The following is a 22,175-nucleotide window of genomic DNA, read 5'->3' as shown; positions in this document are numbered from 1 at the left end:
TGCCCAACATCTTCTCAAATCATATGCAGTTCTGATTTTAAAAAACCTGTTTGCACTGTTCAGTCCTGTAAAGTAAACAGTTCCTAAATATGATTTTAAATCGAAATGTGTATTCACTGTGGTTTCTCATCACATGAGCTTTCAGAATATTGCTGAACAAAATGGGTGCCGTAACAAAACAAATAAAAAACCCACATACCTGCTTAAACTATAATTTTCATGAATCAGTTGAGTGTTTTATTGCTTCTCATTACTTGTTTTTAAAAGCCAAGCAGTCACTCCACTGTGAACAGCATAAATATGAGGACAGTAAGATGCAATAAAGTTTGAAATACCTTGATGTATTCACTCCAGTTTTGCAACAGGATCTGCTGCCCACCTTTTACCCGGCTGAAGAGCTGGTATGTCTGGGTGAGATCTGATATTCTGTTTTCATCAAGCAGATTATCAAGTCCTAAAATAAGAATAAACCAACTTTAATGTAGTGATATATATGCAGTTAAAGACAGAATAGAGGGTATGTGGGGCTCTATGAAATAATCAATACAATTATAACATTATGGCAGCTACAATTTCTTTTGTAAAGAAGAATTATGCTCAGTACTGACAAGTGTCTATGGACTAGATCCAGAAAGGGATTTAGGCACCTGCCACTTTAGGCAGCAAAGTCCAAAATCTAGATTCTCAGAACACTCCATTCAGTTGACACCTAACTCTGCGCACATCTAAATGCCCTAGGTGCCTATGTTTCCACTGATAAAGTCCCCATAGGGCCTAAATTTCTGCAGATGGACAACAATAGAGCTAAGTCCTGATGCCCAAAACTAGCTCACACCTAAGTCCCAGCAGGATTAATAATATAGGCATTCCCCTGCCTATCTCACCTGTGAGGTCCAACACTGCAGGGGAAGAGAGGGAGAGGTGTTGGTGCCCCCCTTATGCCCTGTAGCCCAGTGGGTAAAGCACTCAGCCAGGATGTGGGACACCAGGATTCAAAACCCCACTTTGTCTGATTTGGAGCAGGGACTTGAATGATGGTCACCCACTTCCCAGGTGAGTGTCCTGATCACTGAGCTAAGGAGTATTGGGTGGGTGGGGATGGTAGCCCATAGGGCTAGCTTGAATTTATTATAAATCACTGTCTTGCCTTCATTATAGTCTGCCTTTATTCGATTCAGCAGTAATGCAAGGAACCTAACAGGCAGGGGTGCTGGAACAATTTGTATAGTGGGGGTGCTGAGAGTTATTGAACCAAACTGTAAACCCTATATATAATGGAAACCACTTCAAGCCAGGGGGTATGGCAGCCCTCCCAGTACCCGTAGTTCCAGAACTTTTGCCCACAGGCCTGTATCCTGTAAGACACAGCAGTGAGCATAGTTAGCATAAATAAGGCTTGAGGCCTATGAACTTTGGCATAGATAAAAGGCCCAATGCAAAACCCCAAATATAGGGAAGCTGAAAATATAGTGTTTAAGGGGAATGTCCAACCACAGGAACATGGGTCCAACCACAAGAATGTCAAAGAGACAAATTGATGTACATAGCAGCAGCAGCAGCAAATGAGCTACATCTGCAGATACCTAACCACAAGAGGCCCATGGCAACGAATTGACATATATGATAGTAAGTTGAGATCATTAATATACTAACATGTAGGAGAAGGACAATCCAACATTAGTAAGGTAAGGAAATACAAAAAAGGAACAGGGGAGAAACCCCTACTAAATATGCATCAGACAGTGGCATCAGCGTAACATATTACAAAAGTTGCATCCCAGCCTATGGGTAGTAGGAGAAAGCTGTAGCCTTTGGGATGTGCCAGAATGCTGGCCACTGGTGATGAGGGGGAAGGTGACCGTGATGAGGAAGATGATGGCTAACATTTCAGATTGTTCTGCAAGGGATGGTGTGAGTATATGGATGTGCAGATGTACATTCTATAGTGTCTCATCTACCTTACTGAGCTGCAGTGTTTGTGACTGTGCTAAATGTATTAATAAACCATTTGTAAAAATACAGAAAAGTTCCTATAGTGAGAGTGTTCCAACTGTACACATCGGGGTTGCCAACTATATAATAATTTGAATAATACTGGGCCTGATCTTTAGATAAGAACCTGTCAACCCTCAAAGTGATAACTGGGAGTTCTTAAGCAATCCATATAATTAATGCATAACATATAGATTAGGCTACAAGGTCTATCTCTCCTGTTGAAGCTGTTCTACTTCATATAATTAAATATTCATTAGGTGAGAGAGAGAGACTGGCTCTGTAGCCTAGTGGGGAGGGCACTGTCCTCGGATATGGGAAATTCAGGTTCCAATCCCTGCTTCAGTGAAGAGAAGGTTACTCATCCTGTGCACTAACTGAGGTTCTTGAAGATGGTTGTCCCTGTGGGTGCTCCACTTTAGGTGACTGCACGCACCTGCACTTGTAAAATCGGGGATTTGTAATAGCAGTGCCACCTCAGGTGGTTACATAGCACCGTGCGATCAACCCTCCTCAGTTCCCTCTCTACCACAGAGTCTCTGGTGTGAAAAAACTCCAAAGTAGAAGGGAGGAGGGAGGGTAGTGGAGCACCCACAGGGACAACCATCTTGAAGAACCTCAGTTATTGAAAAGAGTGAGTAACCTCTTCTTCTTCGAAGCGTCTAATGATGAATGCTGTTCTATGGCATAACGAGTGTCCCCATGGGTACTCCACTTTAGGGGACTGTAGAGCAGTGCCTCTCAGTGGAATGGAGGGCCTTCGGAGTTGTAGTCATGGCAGATGATAAAATTAAGTCCGAATAAAGCAATCTAATGATGAATGCTGTTCTATGGCATAATGTTGTGTGAATATATGGGCAGGTGCCCACGTTGCTGCTTTGCAGATGTCCATAATGTGGACATTGTTGAAGAGGGCTATCGAGGCAGATGGTGCTCTAGTCAAATGTGTACGGGTCCCCTGTGGGGGTTGCAGCTGCTGTTGAGGACAAAAGTCAGTGCAGCTGGAGATCCACATAGACAGTCTCTGTTTAGATATGGCGTCTCCCTTATATTGTTCTGTGACGGAAAGAAATAATTTTGGTGATTTTCTGAAAGCCTTGGTTCTTTCAATATAAAAAGCTAGTACCCTTTGGACATTCAGAGTGGGGAGCACTGCTTCTCATTTATTCTCCTGGGGTTTTGGAAAGAACGATGGGAGATGAATGGGCTGATTCAGATTGAATGAGGATGCAACTTTTAGTAAGAACTTGGGATGTGGTCTTAAAGTAAATTTGTTTTTGAAAAATGTTGTGTGGGGCAGGGTATGCCATGAGAGCCCCCTGCTTCCCCACTTTTCTGGCAGATGTGACAGCGACGAGGAAGGCCACCTTCATCAAGAAGCAGAGAAGTGAACATGTCGCTAGTGGTTCAAAGGGGGTCCCAGCAAGGGTTCGTAATATCAGATTGTGGTCCTATGATGGGAGTAGAGGCTCATATTTCGGGGTAAAGTTTACAAAGGCCCTTGAGAAAATGCATGGTGGTCAGGTGAGCGAAGATCAAGAACTCATCCACCTTGTAGTGAAATGCTGTGATTGCTGCGAGGTGTACTCTGACTGAGCTCATGGAAAGACCCGATTTCTTAAGTTCCAATACCCAGTCCAGTACCAGTGGTAGACAATAGGAAACTGCCATGACTTGTCTATTTTGGCCCCATGTATTGAATTGCCTCCATTTGTGCAGGTATATATGTCGTGTAGTTGGTCTATAACTGTTTAACTTACTTCACCTGAACAGGTTTCAGAGTAGCAGCCATGTTAGTCTGTATCCGCAAAAAGAAGAGGAGGACTTGTGGCACCTTAGAGACTAACAAATTTATTTAAGCATAAGCTTTCGTGAACTACAGCTCACATCATCGGATGCATTCAGTAGAAAAAAGTTTACAAAGGCCCTTGAGAAAAATGCATGGTGGTCGGGTGAGCGAAGATCGAGAACTCATCCACCTTGTGGTGAAATGCTGTGATTGCACTGAATGCATCCAATGAAGTGAGCTGTAGCTCATGAAAGCTTATGCTCAAATAAATTTGTTAGTCTCTAAGGTGCCACAAGTCCTCCTTTTCTTTCATCTGAACAGGTCACTTTGGTTTCTCAGAGCCATGGAGTAGCCACACCTTGAGGTGAAGTCTTGCCAGGTTTGGGCAGTGGACCTGAACTGCATCCTGAGAAAGGAGATGTGGCAGAAAAGGAAGAGTGCGTGGTGGGCACACAGCCATCTTTAGAAGGTAAGGAAACCACATTTGTCTGGGCCACATGGGGGCTATGAAGACAACTCTGGAGTTGTCTGTCCTGATCTCGTGTATGACCCAGGATAGAAGAAGGGTCAGAGAAAAGATGTACAATAGAGGTGCATCCCATTTGAGGAGAAAAGCATCACCCAGAGAAGAGGGTCGCAAAAAGGTCTATAGTTGGGAACCCCCATTGTTTGAACATGCTCTGTAGTACTCCAGCATTCATTTCTTACTCATGGTTCTGGGAAAATTTTCTGCTTAGTGCATCTACAATGGTGTTTTGGCATCCTGGTAGGTAGGAGGCAGAGATAATGATGATGTGGCTAATGCACCAATTCCATACTTCTATGGCTTCTGTGCATAGGGAGTATGACCGTGCCCCCTCTTGTCGGTTTATATAAAATATGCAAGCAATATTTCTGAGAGAATCTTTATGGCTCTGTCCTTGATCATGGGTAGGAAGTGAGAGCATACACTGTGAACTGCCCGTAGTTCCAGTAGGTTTATGTGTAGAGTGGATTCCAATGGGGACCAGCAGCCTTGGACCCTGTGATTGCGCAGGTGTGCCCCCAAACTAGCAGGGAAGCATCCGTTGTGATTATCATTGCTGGAAGGTTCTGTACAAAGGGGACTCCTGCGCAAACATTGTTTGGTTGTGTCCACCAATGTAGAGAGGTGGTTTTTTTTGTTTTTTTTACTTTGGTTGGCATCACGAGACAAATGTTTATACTGTGTTTGTGTGGAACACACACAGTTCGGCGTCAGCCTTGCAGGCATCGCATGTGCAGCCTGGTATATTTGATGATAAACATTGTTGCGAACATGTGGCCTAACAGTTGGAGGCAAGTCCTGGCCAATGTCTGGGGACTGGTTAGTGTCGTGGAGATTAGAATTAATAAAAAGTTGTAAATAACTATCAGGGTAGCAAGGCTGTTCAAAATCACCTTGACGAATTGGTCCTTCAGTCCTCATATAGATTGCACTGATCACTACACGTCTTCCATTCTTCTTTTATCCTGGTCTTTCTTCTCTATGTGCAGCCATGCCTTTTCACAATAAAATCTTCCCACCTCTTTGGAGGTCGGCCGAGTGGTGGTTTCAGTTCCCATGGGACTGCTACAGTCCACTGATTGTCAGTGAACTTAGCTATATGCCCAGCCCATTTCATTTTACCGCACTTGCTTTCAACAGTAACGTCTTGCACCCCACTCTGCTGTCTGATCACTTCATTGAGGACTCTGTCGTGGATTGAAATCCCCAGAATCCTTCTTTCCATCACCCTCTCTGTGACAGCCAGTTGTTGCTCCTCTATCTTTGTCAGAGCCCATGTTTTACTGCCGTACAACACTGCCAGCAGTATTGTTGAGTTGAAGAGGTTGGCGTGTGTTGCCTTATTGATATTTCCTTGGAGGACATCCTTGACAGAACTGAATGAATGCCAAATCAGCTTTCTTTCTTTGTGAGAGTTCGGCTTCCTGATCGTGGCGCATGTTAATTTCTTGACCCCAAACAGATGTATTACTCAACTTCTTCTATTTGTTCTCCCTTGACTATTATTTGAGCTTTTGGCAAGGCATCAGACTGCATAAATTTTGTTTTAGAGCGGTTCATTTTCAGTTCAACTTGGCTGCTTTTTGTGTTGACTTCTCGTAGCATTTTCTGTAGTTTGATAGTGTTTTTGGCAATCAACACAATATCATCCACAAATCTGAGGTGGTTTAACTGCTCTCTGTTGACACTGATTCCACCCTTCCAGTTCATCCACCATCTTACCATTTCGAGGCAGGATGTGAAGAGTTTTGATGAAACTGTGTGTGACATTACACCCCATATTACATTACACCCCATAGGGGGGAGGGATAGCTCAGTGGTTTGAGCCTTGGCCTGCTAGACCCAGGGTTTTGGGTTCAATCCTTGAGGGGACCATTTAAGGATCTAGGCCAAAAATTGGGGATTTGTCCTGCTTTGAGCAGGTTGGGGGTTGGACTAGATGAGACTCCCGAGGTCCCTTCCAACCCTAACCTTCTATGATTCTATGATATTCTTCATAGAAATATTGTTGTGATATGAATATGGTATAACTAAGGTATGTTTTATGCAAGATGGGACATGTAAGGTATCACTGGAAAGTTTATGATTTACTGAATGTGATTATCCAATTTGTATACATGTATCATTTCTGTATCTGAAGTTAGGAATATTGACTATGTAACAATTACAAGTGTGTGTCTATTTGGGAGAACATCCACCAGACAGTAGGTAAACATTAGGAAGAACAATAAGACTTGAAAGATACTCATCTCCCGCCTTCCTGAGAAGCTCTCAGCGTTGCTCCTTTGACACTACAGGGTCAGGTGATGGTGTCACTTGCTACTAGACCCCCCCCCCCCAACTTGGGCTTTCAGTGTTTTACCATTAAGAGGAGCCAGAGGTAGCGGGGGGGTGTCAGATTGGGAAATAAAAGATTGCCTTACTTCCCCGCCTTAAATAGAATTTACATAATGCGGGAATCAAAACTCTTCTCCATTGCCTCCCCAAGAAGGAAGATTGCTAAAAAGACCTGAAGGGAAAGGCAGGGGCTGAGTCCAGACTGAGGCAGAGGTCCAATCTGTAAAGATAAATAACTGGAACTCTAAGCTACAGAAACTCTGCAACCTGCCTAAAACAACATTTAGGGTGAGAAATTACATTTTGTAACCTGTTTGAGTGTATTAAGTTTAGTTTGTGTGTTTTGTTTTATTTGTTCAGTAATCGGCTTTGTTCTGTTTACTATTCCTTTAATTACTTAAAATTTACCTTTTGTAGTTAATAAATTTCTTTTTGTTTATTACAAATCCCAGTTTGTACAATTCATACCCGGGAGAGCGAGGCAAAAAGCTGTGCATCTCTCTCTCCACATTGAGGGAGAGGATGAATTTTTATGAGCTTGCTCTGTGCAGATCTCGCTATACAGCGAAAACAATATTAATTTGGGTTTACACTCCAAAGGAGATGTGCACGTGACTGCTGAGTAAATCTCCGAGCTGAATCTTCCCACATAGAGCTGATTTCAGTCTGTGTCTGCAGCTGAGTGTGGCCTTACGTCTGTGTGTGCTAGAGAAGGCTTGAGGGCCTGGCACAGCTAGGACTGGGTGAGGAAACCCTGGCTAATGAAAAAGGCGGAACCAGTGGGACCCCAGCACATCAGGTGGCACCATGAAAGGGGTGTCCAACCCATCACACGTCTCCTTGCTTCACATCTGTTTTGACTGGGATGCAAAAGGCAGTGTCGAACAGTTATGTCTTCAGTGCAGTCAGAGTTTGCTTCCTTTAGTAGTTTGATGTAGTTTGTGTTGATGCCCTGCTCTGCAAGAGCTTTCATCACAGCACTGATCTCTTACGCCGCTGAATGCTTTTTTATAGTCGACGAAGTATTCCCTTGAGTGCTCCAATAGCTGGTTTATAGTGAAGATGGGTCCACTGTGCTGAAATTCCTTCAAAAACCTGCCTGATCTCTCGGCTGCTGCGCATCCAGACTCAGAGTAGGTTTGTTATTATTTTGGTGATTGGCTTGTCGACATGTGACCTCAGTCATATTTGACAATAGTTCTTTAGATCTTCACAATCGCCCTTCTTGTACAGAAAAATGGTGTTGGATTCCTTCCAGCTAGGTGGTATCTTCTGCATTTCCAAATAATGACTAAACTTCTGAGCAAGGGTTTCCCAGAGACCTTGGTCTCCAGCTCTTATTTCGGTTATCAATCTGACTTTTCCTGGAGCTTTTCTGTCCTTCATTTGGTAAGCTGCATGTCGAACTTTGTACCCCCGGTCCTCATCAGCATACTCATTGGTCTGTTGAATTACTGGCAGTGGGACATTTATTTGAGACGTGAACAGTTTGGTGTAGAAATCTTTTCAGACCATTTCCATCCCTATTCTGTCAATTACTGCTTTGCGGTCCTTGTTCTTCAGCATCGTCGTCGACCCGTACAGCCAGCGTCAGTTTCCGTTTGCATTTTTCTAGGCTTCTGCAATCTTCAGCCATATTTAAGAGCCTTTCATTTCGGTATGTAAAGTCCTTTAGTCTTATCAGCTTGCAGAGGAGGGAATACTCGAGTTTGTCACTATCATTTCACTTCATGTTCCTCCGCTTCTCTAGCATGTTCCTCATTTCCTCCAAGATTCTTCCCTTTGCTCTTTTCAGTCTCTCTTTCTCGCCTAATTTCACACATTGCTTCAGCTCATCAGCAAAGTTTTTATTGTCCTAGTCACAGTTGTCTATGAGACTCCAGTCTTCCTTGGAAATGTTCGCTTTCAGGATTGCCTCGTCAAATATTTTCAGCTGCTGTCTCTGATTTGCCATTTGTAACATTTTCTTCTCCACCTTTTCATTGAAGTTGAGCCTCATTCTGAGCCAGTGGGAAGTAGTGATCATCGCTTCCTCAGAAAATAAACAAACTTGAATAATTTTGAATACTTTGTATAATTATATTTGGTCATTAGCGCCTCGTAGTTGGCAATCCTAAATTGTAGGGTCACCAACGAGTAGGCCTTACTGCCAAAACGATCTAGTTTCTTCCTGTCTCTATTGTATGGGGTAGTACTAGAATGATGCTGTCTGCCCCTTTCATTCATGGCCTTCACCACAAGGGAGTGAGGTGTGGGATGCAAAAACAAAAATTGCATTCCCTTAGAAGAACCATAATATTTGTATCCGTCCTTTTGCAGGTGGGTGGGACCGTTGCTGGCGTCTGCCAGATGATTTTGGCCTGGTCCATGACAGCGCCATTAATTGGTAGGGCAATTTTGGAAGAAGTTGAAGTCTGCAGGATGTCCAGAAACATATGCTGGGATTTAGCCACTACTTCTAATGGTATGTCCAGGGAATCTGCCATCCTCTTAGAGAGTTCCTGGAACTGTTTGAAATCATCCCTTGTGGTGGGGGATGGGGATATGATGGCTTCATCCGGAGAGGGGGATGAATGATGACTGTTGGTGCAGCTTCCTGGTCTGAAGTATCCTCTAGTTCTTCAACTGCCTCTCCTGGGGCTTCAGAGAGTCCCGGTACAAAGGATGAAGGAGAATGCCTTGGCCTCACTCTAGGTGAATTGGGAGGCTTGTAGTATAGTGGGCGGTACACTGCGCCTGGGTCCCATTAAGGCCACTGTGGTGGAAATGGCCTGTACCAGCTTCTGAGTGTCTGTACCAGCGCTGAGTTTCAGGTCCTGGGCGATAATCCCACTGATGCAGTGGACCTGGTCTAGTAGATACATAAACAGGGAAGGAGTGATGGGAGGAGTAGATTTCCCCTTCATCCTCATCGCTCAACAGGGGAGGATCTGAGCTGGGCGGTGTGGTGAGTTAGCTCGGTACTGGGTGTGCTGGACTGAGGTCGGTACCAAGAAGATTCTGGCGCCTGAGGAGACCAGAAGATCCTTGTAGTGGAGGAACCGTTGCGGTACCAAGAGCATCGGGAAAGAAGAAGGTGTTATCGACAGTACGGATGTATGTGCTGTGGTTGTCAGTGCTGAGTATGGTGCACTGTGCGTTGTAAAGGCAGAAGGTAGCGCCACAGCTTGTAGTTGTGCCAAGCTACTCAGCGCCATATGCCTTATCGGCTCCGATGGTATCGAGGCAGGGGTTATGGTTTCTCTTTGCTGCCTTGTCCGAGCTAGCCAGCTTAAGGTCTTTTGCTCGTGCGGTACCCACGGTACCAGATGGTCCCGCTACCTTGCGGGATAGGATCTGGTCCAAGAGGTGAATAGCTGGATCACGTGGTAACAGTGACCATAATATAATTAAATTTAACATCCCTGTGGCAGGGAAAACACACAGCAGTCCAACACTGTAGAATTTAATTTCAGAAAGGGGAACTACACAAAAATGAGGAGGTTAGTTAAACAGAAATTAAAGGGTACAGTGCCAAAAGTGAAATACCTGCAAGATGCATGGAAACTTTTTAAAGACACCATAGTAGAGGCTCAACTTAAATGTATACCCCAAATTAAACAGCATAGTAAGAGAACCCAAAAAGTGCCACTGTGACTAAACAAAGTAAAAAAAGCAGTGAGACAAAAAGGATCCTTTAAAAAGTGGAAGTTAAATGGAAAATAGAAAAGAGCATAAATTCTGGCAAATGAAGTGTAAAAATATAATTAGGAAGGCCAAAAAAGAATTTGAAGAAAAGTTAGCCAAAGACTCAAAAAGTAATAGCAAACATTTTTTTAAGTACATCAGAAGCAGGAAGCTAAACAACCAGTGGGGCCACTGGACAATTGAGATGCTAGAGCACATAAGGACGGTAAGGCCATTGTGGAGAAACTAAATGAATTCTTTGCATCAGTCTTAACAGCTGAGGATGTGAGGGAGATTCCCAAACTGAGCCATTCTTTTTAGGTGAAAAATCTGAGGAACTGTCCCAGATTGAGGTGTCATTAGAGGAGGTTTTGGAAGAAACTGATAAACTAAACAACAGTAAGTCACCAGGATCAGATGGCATTCACCCGAGAGTTCTGAAGGAACTCAAATGTGAAACTGCAGAACTACTAACTGTAGTTTGCAAAAAGAACAGGAGGACTTGTGGCACCTTAGAGACTAACAAATTTATTTGAGCATAAGCTTTCGTGAGCTACAGCTCACTTCACTGGATGCATGCAGTGGAAAATAGAGTAGGGAGATTTTATATACACAGAGAACATGAAACAATGCGTGTTACCTGGTAACTCTCGTTACAGTGTATATGGTAAGGTGAGCTATTACCAGCAGGAGAGAGAGAGAGAGAGAGAGAAAAAAAAAAAAAACCTTTTGTAGTGATAATCAACATGGGCCATTTCCAGCAGTTTACAAGAACATGTGAGGAATGGGAGGAGGGAGGGGGGAGAATAAACATGGGGAAATAGTTTTACTTTGTGTAATGACACATCCACTCCCAGTCTTTATTCAAGCCTAATGTAGTGGTGTCCAGTTTGCAAATTAATTCCAATTCAGCAGTCTCTCGTTGGAGTCTATTTTTGAAGTTTTTTTGTTGTTTGTAACCTATCATTTAAATCAGCTTCTGTACCAAATGACTGGAGGGTAGCTAATATGATGCCAATTTTTAAAAAGGGTTCCAGAGGCGATCCCGGCAATTACAGGCCTGACTTGAATACCAGACAAACTGGTTGAAACTACAGTAAAGAACAACATTGTCAGACACATAGATGAACATAATTTTGGGGGGAAGGGTCAACATGGTTTTTGAAAAGTGAAATCATGCCTCACCAATCTACTAGAATTCTTTGAGAGGGTCAACAAGCATGTGGACAAGGGGGAGCCAGTGGATATAGTGTACTTAGATTTTCAGAAAGCCTTTGACAAGGTCCCTCACCAAAGGCTCTTAAGCAAAGTAAGCTGTCATGGGACAAGAGGGAAGGTCCTCTCATGGATTGGGAATTGGTTAAAAGATAGGAAACAAAGGGGAGGAATAAATGGTCAGTTTTCAGAATGGAGAGAGATAAATAGTAGTGTCCCCCTGGGGTCTATACTGGGACCAGTCCTAGTCAACATATTCATAAATTATCCGGTAAACAGATGGGAAAATTTGCAGATGATACAAAACTACTCAAGATAGTTAAGTCCCAAGCAGATTGTGAAGAGCTACAAAAGGATCTCACAAAACTGGGTGACTGGGCAACAGAATGGCAGATGAAATTCAATGCTGATAAATGCAAAGTAATGCACATTGGAAAACATAATCCCAACTATACATATAAAATGATGGAGTCTAAATTAGCTGTGTCCACTCAAGAAAGAGATCTTTGAGTCATTGTAGATAGTTCTCTGAAAACATCCAATCAATGTGCAATGGCAGTCAAAAAAGTGAACAGAATGTTGGAAATCATTAAGAAAGGGATAGATAATAAGACAGAAAATATCATATTGCCTCTATATAAATCTATGATATGCCCACACCTTGAATACTGTGTGCAGTTGTGGTCGCCCCATCTCAAAAAAGATATACTGGAATTGGAAAAGGTTCAGAAAAAGGGTAACAAAAATGATTAGGGATATAGAACGGCTTTTATATGAGGAGCAATTAATAAGACTGGGACTTTTCAGCTTGGAAAAGAGATGACTAAAGGGGCATATGATAGAGGTCTATAAAATCATGACTGGTGTGGAGAAAGTAAATAAGGAAGTGTTATTTACTCCTTCACTGGTCACTGTCGGAAGACAGGATACTGGGGGGCTAGATGGACCTTTGGTCTGACCCAGTGTGGCTGTTCTTATGTCCCTTGGAGGTGGAAGGTCCTGGTGCAGTTGGTACTGATGGGGTCTGTCGAGTTGGAGAATAACACTTCTTGGCTGAGGAGGAGAGTTCGGAGCCCACTTTTTAGTCGTCTTCCTGGCGGAGTACTTTTTTGCCTGAGTGGGTGATGGGGAACCTCTGTCAGAAGACCAGTGTCCACCCCGGGGGGGAGGGGGGGGAGGAGGGAGGGGGTAGATGAGATGATCTTTGATCTGGGCTCAGAAGCCGGGTGCAGAGAATTCTCTATCATGAGGCGCTTCAAATGCAGGTTTCTCACCCTCCTAGCCTGAGCTTTCAAGTTGTGGCAACGTGAGCACTCCTGCAAGATGTGTGTATCGCCAAGGCAGCGAACACACTGTGAATGCCCATCAGGGACCAGTACAGAGAGTCTGCACGTAAGGAAGCATTTAAAACCTGGGGAGCTGGGCATAACCCTCAGAGAAGGGTTTTCTCCCATAAGGGAGGGTAACAATGCTATTCTAAGGGGTATCTAACAACTGAAATTTAATTTCCTAATATAAGAGAAGAAAGTTAGTTTTTTATAGAAAGAAAAAATAAACTGTGAAAGGGAAGTATTAAATGAGCTAATAACTAACTATTAACTAAACAACTAGAAATCTAAGTTAGACTAAAGAAGCTAAAGTACAGAGGCCTTGTCTGAAACTGAGGGTGGTAGAGAAGAGACTGAGGGGGTGTTGGTCGTATGGCACTATGTTACTACCTAAGATGGCGCAAGATGGGGACTACGCATATGCGACCCAACCAGGCACTGCTACTACAAATCTCCCATTACATGCGCAGGGACACTCCTCGAAAAACATTTAATTATTTTATACGAAGTGGAACAGCTTCAACAGGAAAGACTGGGCTGAGCCCACCACAGAATCCTCCAAAGCCCAATGGTTAGGGTATTCCCCTGGGATATGGGAGACCTGGGTTCAAATCCCTATTCCAAATCAGGCAGAGTGTGGGTTTGAACCCAGGTCTCTCACATCCTAGGTGAGTGCTCTAATCAGTACATTATAGGGCCTAAAGAGGGCACCCTACCACCTCTTTTTTTGCAAGAAAGATCAGCTCTAACTCCAGGAGAGGGTACATGTCTGTGAATTCCAAGTAGAGAGAGATGCCTAAGTCTCTCTGGATTGGGGCTTAAGCTACCGCTCTGTTCTTGACTAGCTGCGGTGGCTCCTTGATAAGAATCCTGGCTTTTGGGAACTCCATCCTTAGGTAACTAATTCTCCCTGTGCACTGTATAGGGAGCCTAGGTACCTAACTTTACGTGCCCTGCCACTTGGGGGAACCAACAGCCTCAAGTCAGGCATTCCAAAGCTGAGCCTAAGTCCCCTTTATGGATCTAGGTCTGTATTTATACAGGCTTAAGCAGTTTGTGGTAAAATATTTTTGAAAGAAACAACTGATTTGAATTAAAGTATTTACATTTTCCTACCAGCTGCTGCCTACTGAGAGCTTGCTGTAAAGTAATAATAATACCTAGCTTTTATACAGCACTTTTCATCGGGAGATCTAACACAACTAAACAGAAGATCAGTAACTAAACTAAAAAAACTGCCCCACCTCTAGAGCAGTAAAAATATATATCCTGTGAGAGTTTCTTTTCGGGGTGCTGTGGTGATTATGTTTCCTGTGTTAAGTATTAGCATAAACTCTGTTAAAATAGTATTGTCATAACCATAACGGTAGCCTAAAATTCCTCCTTACCTGTAAGGGTTAAGAAGCTCAAATAATCTGGTTGGCACCTGACCAAAGGAACCAATGGGGACAAAAAGATACTTTCAAATCTTGGGGGGGTGGGAAAGGCTTTGTTGGTGTGTTCTCTGGGGAAAGCAGAGACGCATCAGGTCAAAAAACTCCTTCTCCTATAAACCATCCTGTACAAGTCTCTGATATTACAAAACGAGTAAGTAAATAAGGCAAGGCGCGTTAGATTATCTTTTGTTTTCAACTTGTGAATTTTCCCTTTGCTAGAGGGAGGTTTATCCCAGTTTTTTGTAACTTTAAGGTTTTGCCTAGAGGGGAATCCTGTGTTTTGAATCTGATAACCCTGTAAAGTATTTACCATCCTGATTTTACAGAGGTGATGCTTTTACCTTTTCTTTAAATAAAATTCTTCTTTTAAGAACCTAATTGATTTTTCATTGTTCTTAAGATCCAAGGGTTTGGGTTCACCTGTACCAATTGGTGAGGATATTATTCTCAAGCCTTCCCCAGGAAAGGGGATGTAGGGCTTGGGGGAATATTTTGGGTGAATAGGACTCCAAGTGGTCCTTTCCTTGGCTCTTTGTCTAAATCACTTGGTGGCGGCAGCATACTATTCAAGGACAAGGCAGAATTTTTGCCTTGGGAAAGTTTTTAACCTAAGCTGGTAAAAATAAACTTAGGAGGTCTTTCATGCAGGTCCCCACATCTGTACCCCAGAGTGGGGAAGGAACCCTGACAAGTATCTACACAAATTACCACAAATTCTTTCAAGGCTCAACTTTTGCCTTTACTAATGCATCCCCTCCCAAATTAGAACAGAATTCATTTCACCAATTAAGCTGATGTTACACTCAGGTTTTGTGTCATGTTCTAACATATTACACATACACTTCTATTTATGAATTTTGAAATTTAATTGGATGTCTGGTAATGACTCCAAATTGGAATTGATTCCAAATACTGCTGAATTATCTCATGTTCAGATCAATTCCTGAAAACCTGAATCATCCAATTCTTACTAGCACTGTCATTTTGTGCTGTAACTTAGTCTACTTTTACAAAGGCCAGGAACTTATTCTACTTTTATAAATAAACGAGAAGCAATTCAAGGATGATGCTGGATAAGAAAATGCAAATAAAACTAGCTTGCTTAGTCTTTAGTTATTGCAGCAATATAAACCATAAAAACACCTAAAATAGATAGATTACAATGTCTTGAAAATATATGGTAGGTTTTCTTTGGTGAGTAGCGGGCAATGAAGAAAATTATACTCCACCGCATCAGAGGGTAGCCTCCTCCTAAGTCAGAGATAGCAGCAACTAAACAGTACAGGGAAGTCTCACACCCATCTATTAGTTTTGTTCAGCACATGAACAACCGATTTCATCTCATAGTGCTCTCTTTTTCAATATTTGTCAGTTAAAAGGAAAGTCAAATATGGTGACAACCTCCCCTGCTCCCTCAAGCCAATATAGTAATACTTCCCTTTTTCTTTCCATCTCATGTGCTTGGACCATATCACACAACTTGTGTTATATCACACATTTGATAGGCAAGGAAAATATATGTGAAATTACTCTAACAGGAAGGCGGCACCCAACTTCTTGAAAGTACTGCTATAGCCTTGGAATGTCTTATTACGCTCACAAGACAAAAACCCAACATCTGGTCAGTGGCAGCTGTACTAATACAAGAAAAGTTTCTTAAGCATTTTTAAGCTTTTCTTTTCCTGTATCAGGCTGACTACACCACATGCCTTCTCCTAAGGAACAAAACCTACAAAAGATAGTGTCTTCTTCTATTTGCATGCTTGGATGTTAAGGAGATTATAATGTGCTGCTAGATCAAATGAATGCAAAAAGTCATGTAAGTCAATGGGTGTTAAAAAATTTAAATTTGGGTAAGTCTAAGTGCAGATACAGAATGTGAAAGCTGAACTAATTTAAATCTACAAATATCACAATCTCAAAATGTAAATATAAAAACCAATTCTATTCTGAAAATTGCACATATATCTCCACATAGATAGGGACAATTAATATATATTATAAACTAGGAAAGAGTTCAGAATTAAAACATGACTGCATACCATTTCTTACTCAGATGTCTGCTACATAAAAAAGTCACTGTGAAAACCTTTTAAAGTAACACTTTGACAAATGACATCAATTCCTATATCAACAAGAGAACTAACTATCTAAACCCCTGTATTTCAAAATAAGTTTAAGATGGAATAAAACAGTTAAAATAAAATGAAGCACTTCAGCGAAGGCCGAAGATTGAACAAGTATATTTATATCATTAAAATAGGGACAAAGAAAGAGGAAGAGAAGTAGTAAGATGTCTAATTCAGCATATAAACATTATAATGGTTTGGTTGTTGCACAGCAAATGAGAAAGGTCAATTATACAAACCACCTTGATAGACTCACACACTGATGGAGGTTAGAAAACAGTTTAGGGCTTTAAAAAAAAATAATAGAAGTCTGGTGCTAGAAGCCCTCTGACAGAGAGCAAGATAGATACAGTAAGAAGTAGGTTCTGGAAGAGGATGGCAGCTAGTCAGTTACAGATAGCTTGACAGCAAGTAACAGAGCTGGGCTATACATTGACTTTTTTGGGGTTACTGAAACTATTTATGAATTCAGGTTGAATTTTGGTCCACAGAATGGAAAAATGTCAAAAAACAGTTTGTTTTTCCTATTTTGAAATTAAATATTTTGACTTTTCATTTCAAAATAGCATTTCATTTGGAAATTTTGTATTTAAAAAAAAACACACAAAAATATGGGTGAAAAACACCTGAAATAAAATACCGGGTGAAAAGTGTTTTGGATTGAACATATAATTTTGTTTGACCCAAAATCAAATATTTTTCTTTTTTTGTTTCAGCAAAGAAAAAAAAAGAAAAAAATAGTTTTGCTTCAAACCAAACTGAATTTTTTCCCCCTGAATATTTTGATTCATCCTCAAACCAAAAAAAAAAAAATAAAAATCAATTATTCACTCACCTCTAGTCAGCAATACTCATGGGTTCTGAGGGTAAGTTACTGACATGTGAGACAGTTAGCGAAAGGGGCAGACTGGTAAAGTAGACCAAAGCAGATAATTTTTCATCTGATTAGGCAGAGAACTAAAAGAAGTCAATGTCAGAAGTTCTGAGAAAAGTATCCCAAGTATTTTATGGAAAACAAAGGAAGAATAAGTGGGGGAAAAGGGGAGGAACATTTATTGAAACATGAAGGAAACAAAGAGGGGTGAGGCTAAGTTGCCAGAAGACCCAGAACCTAAAGATCACCCAGAGCTAAGAACAGAGAAGATATTTTAGATCAAAACGTATACTAGATCAGGAAACATCAATCAAGCCTAAAAATCCAGTGAAAGAAGAAGACTGACATGATTGTTCCTGTTAATTTTTAAAAAAAAACACATGGATATCAGAGGCACTGATCACTTAACAAGTACTTCTGAAGAAGACTGTTGGACAAATCTGAGATTTCCAGAGATGCACCAAAGGATGCAAAGAGAGAATATATATTGTACTGGCTTAACAGGTTTCCTCACTGGGACTCGGCTGTATTTGACTGTACAAAGATCCTTTAAATTATATAGTGACAATCAAACGAAGTTAATTCCACCTGTGCTGTGTAATTTACACAGAATTACTGCAGTAATTTAAGTGCTTGTTTTGGAAGTTTATATAATCCTGTGCCATTAGCACTTTTTATTTTGGAAATGACTAGTGGCACTCTAAGTAAGGGTGAAGGGTTTAACCACCTTTAAACAGTTTTACAAAACTGATCAGAATCTTCTTATATTCTCACACACACAATCTTCTTGCACTGGTGGCTGACATAACTTTATTCGGCGTTGACTTTCAGTATGCATGGAAGTCGCTGCTACGGCCCACATTCTTTACTAACGTAATAGTTGTACAATCTACCATAATTGCAGAGTATGAGAATCTGCCCTTCAGTGCAGGTTACAAGAACTAAGAAAGATATACCTTTTTGTAAAATAGCTGTTAAGTGTTCTCCTAGTAGTTGCTTCTCCACACAAGCAATTAGTAGTTTCCTGTGTAAGGCAAGAAAAAGCACATAAGAAATACTGCACAGTTGAGGGCGATTACTCTCTTATCAGGATGCTTTGTGAATAACTCCCACTATTACATGACAAAACATTGAAAATTTTCAGTTTATTCTAATTTTGCAGTCTGTATTTTACATATACAAAAAAATTCTAACAGGGATAAACAAGATAAAATACTGCAAAAATATATGCAATTAAGAAATGGAGATTCTAATTAAAATGTTATTTTAAAAAACAAGCTCTTGCTATTATTTGTAACACCTTAAAATTAGATACTAAAAATTAGAACAGTTTTAAAGATTCTTATTTACTACTACTTTTTATAGAAAAAGAGATGGTTCTAAACTGGAACCTCAAAACTGAACAACCCAGATTAGTGTGGTTCAAAATTCAAACCCAAATTCTGAACTAAGGTTTCATGGTTAAAGAAGCACACTTGTGAACTGAATTAGAACCCCATATCAAACCACCAAACTCTGGGAGAAGATATTAAACTTGGTTCTGAAGTTTGCAATGTAGGCTCATCTCTACTTTCCACCTATAATGCAGATTACTTACTTACTGCATTTGACTAAGACTGGTCAGTTTCCTTTTCTGTCTTTTATGTACTAGTAAAGTGCTGCAATGCTTAGGTTGAAAATACTGCAGAGCAATATTCAGCAATTTTTCAACAAAAAAGCACCCTAAAGCAAAACAAAACACCCAAATCCTGGCTTTACACTAATAGATTGTAAGCCAACAAATCAGAGAACAACTGTATTGGTCTTAAATTTTAGAAAATATGTTTTTTACAAAACCTAATTTAAGGGTTTAAATTAACCTGACATTATTCTTGATATGCAGCGTTGTTATAGTCATGCTGGTCCCAGGATATTAAGAGAGTACTCTATCAGCACTTCACCTATCTTGTCCTCCATTATTTCTGATTTCAATTTCTCAATTTCAAGTAATGAGAAATAACAGATATACTTTAATAAAGTCAGCATTGTAACACGATCAAATGCCAAATATAGCCTAGAACACTTTTATTAAAGTGGACTGCCATTTTAAATAGAGCTCATGAGTGATGATACCTAACAGTTGCATTAGGCAAAAAGCACATTCCCTTCCCTCAGGCAGTTTGAGCTAAATGTCATGATGAGAGCATGAATGGTTAACCGAACTACTATTTTGAAAGTCCAAATGATACATTATATAATAACCCAAAGATTTCAAAAACCTGAAACTCATATTGCTAGATCTTTCCAGATGAGTTTCTCTCCCATTTTTTCTTTTTATTGTGTATTTTAATTTTAATCAAGATACATAGTCTTCGTAAAACAAAGTTTGTTATAGGTAAGCTCAATATTATTACCCTTTTAGATACTATTGAAATAATCCTGCCTTCTTTTGAACGAAGGATAATCTCATTACTTTATGAATGGATAGCAAGCAGGTTTGGCCTATACTGAAAATGGAAGAAAAATTGTACTCACTGTGTGCTATGGTCTAAATATGTTATTACTCGGTCTCCTTCTTCTTCTAAACGTTTGTTAACGTGGTGAAGATATTCTGGGACCTAGCAAAAGAAAAGAATGCAATGATTTAATTATTGAACACAAAGGAATATGACATATGCATAACCTTTTTATCATAACAATTATCTTAACTATACATTAGCAGAGTACTGACAAGATAGGATTATTCCATCCTTAATTTATTCTCTAACGCTAAGAGACACAGGTATGACATGGCAATTTACATCAGTGTCATGTAGACACTTGCTTTCAGAATATTTGTGGTGAGTTAGTTAACTTTCACAGCCCTTGTCTGGGAGAGCCAATACATTTATATTAACTAGGGGACACTTATTTGTTTTACATTTTGAGAAGTGTCTAAATTTGTGGCCTGTCCACAGGACAGTATCGCTTTAACCCGAAAGAACAGAAAACAAAACTGTCATAGTCTATTGAGTAAATAAGCCTTTTTTAAAACTCAACTGCTTAATTAGGTATTAATCAAAGAAAGACTGGAATGACAGTAGAAGCACACTACAATTTCTTGGGTGAAGTAATGTTGACAATACCGTCCATAGCTCTTACTATTGTGCTCTCCAACATCATGATTTAGGGAGATCAAATTTCACTGGGTTATCTCACTTCTAGTCATGCACTTAATGCAGTGGTTTTCAACCTTTTTTCATTTGCAGACCCCTAAAAAATTTCAAATAGAGGTATGGACCCTTTTGGAAATCTTAGGCATCCGTGGACCACTGACTTAAACCACTGACATAAAGATACTTCAACACACTAGATTCAATTCTCTCTCTCTCTCTCACACACACCAATGCAGTTCACACTGAAGTACATGGAGGCGTACATGTGTAACCTCAGTACAGAACTGGGCCCCACTGTCTTTTAATTAATTCCTAGTGCTCATTCACACTGTACTTACCTCTCTTTCTTGCATTAACCTTTGGCCCTCTGCCGCGTATAAACAATTTGTCTCCTCCAAAAACTTTTGTTCAAATGATTCTTTGTAAACCTAGGTAAAAATGAAATTATTAATTTAGTTACTTATTAACTTCATGCTTAAGGCTGGCTTTTTCATTTTTAGTTGTCAAGATGAAAGAAACAAAATATCCCACGACACAAAATTATCTGTCCTCAAGAAAAGTGCCAGTGACACTACTGGATAATGAAGTTCTTGGTTTATTTGTAGAATAGGTGCAGAATGACCAAATGCAATGGGAGCTTTCCCACACCATATATATCGTAAGCGTGCTTCAATCAGGGATTCAGTGTCTTACTTGTCTAAATCAATGGGCTTCTGTTTAAATCACACAGACACCAGTAACCAACATAACACAATTATGGGACCTTAGTCCAGCTGAGTTTGATCCTCCTGCCAGCATTCCTGCACTAAATACAATAGCTCCAAATTAGTGAAATCACAGCACAGAACCGGTGACTCCTTTTCGGTGAAATGCTTGGACTAATTAGGAACACCGTCTCCAAAATAATCTTCATCCAAGAAATCTGGGGTCTGTCATCTTGCTCTAGCTCACTGAGATAAGTGAGGTGCAGACGAACTGGACTATCCTTTCCCTCTTCAATGTCTACTGCTGAACTAGAGGGGATTCAAAGAAGAGTAACAGGAATGATCAAGGGCAATGAAACACTATCATATTAAACACAGTTGAAAAGACCGGGATTGTTTACTTTAGAAAGGAGACTAGTAGAGAGAACAGGATAAAAGTATACACAATTATTCATGGCCTGGACAAGGCAGACCAGGAGCTTCTGTTCTCCCTGTCTCATAACAAGACCAGGGGGCATTCACTGGAATTAAAAAAGGTGAGAAATTCAAAACCAATGGAAGGAAATATTTTTTTCATATAATGTGCAATTAAACCATGGAACTCACTGCCACATGAAGTTGCTGAAGCTTAACAAGATTTGTATGGATATCAAAAATATCTAGTTATGATAATTAATGATATATTTTGTTGAAGTGAAATTAAATGTTATGCTTCAGAGTTTAGTAATCGTAATGCCTGGGAGATATCAGCACATGGATGAAGAGCCACTGGCTGAAACTAGGCCCAGGCAAGACAGGGCAATGTCAGTTGGGAGAGAAAAGCACTTTGAAAATTTGCTGCTACTGTAACATCAACCCACCATGGAGGGCATCTGCCCTCGGACTGTCAGACTCCTCTATTATGTATGCTGAAGTAGCCACAGCTGTGAAAAACACTCTTTATATCTACAGATAACCAGACAGATTGAAGCCCACTCTGATCAAATTCAGACTTGGTCACAGGAATCCATTCTTTTGTAAGCTTTAAGTTTGACTACTGCAAAAT

The 22,175-nt window shown here is 40.7% G+C and overlaps 1 protein-coding gene across 1 annotated transcript in view; it reads right to left on the bottom strand.

The window, feature by feature from the left end:
• Nucleotides 1-22,175, bottom strand: part of CUL4A (cullin 4A) — an 82,868-nt gene that overhangs the window by 31,582 nt on the left and 29,111 nt on the right. The window contains exons 7-10 of the mRNA XM_084617504.1: nt 20,765-20,854; nt 19,807-19,889; nt 18,249-18,316; nt 336-454 (exon numbers count right to left, since the gene is read on the bottom strand). Of these exons, the coding sequence (XP_084473630.1) occupies nt 336-454; nt 18,249-18,316; nt 19,807-19,889; nt 20,765-20,854 (360 nt within the window). The remainder of the gene's footprint in view (nt 1-335; nt 455-18,248; nt 18,317-19,806; nt 19,890-20,764; nt 20,855-22,175) is intronic.

The sequence above is a fragment of the Lepidochelys olivacea genome (assembly GCF_965140295.1).
Source record: "Lepidochelys olivacea isolate rLepOli2 genome assembly, chromosome: 1".
NCBI lineage: Eukaryota > Metazoa > Chordata > Testudines > Cheloniidae > Lepidochelys > Lepidochelys olivacea.
Note: the sequence above shows the minus strand (reverse complement) of the source record. Positions and strands in the feature narration are given on the sequence as shown.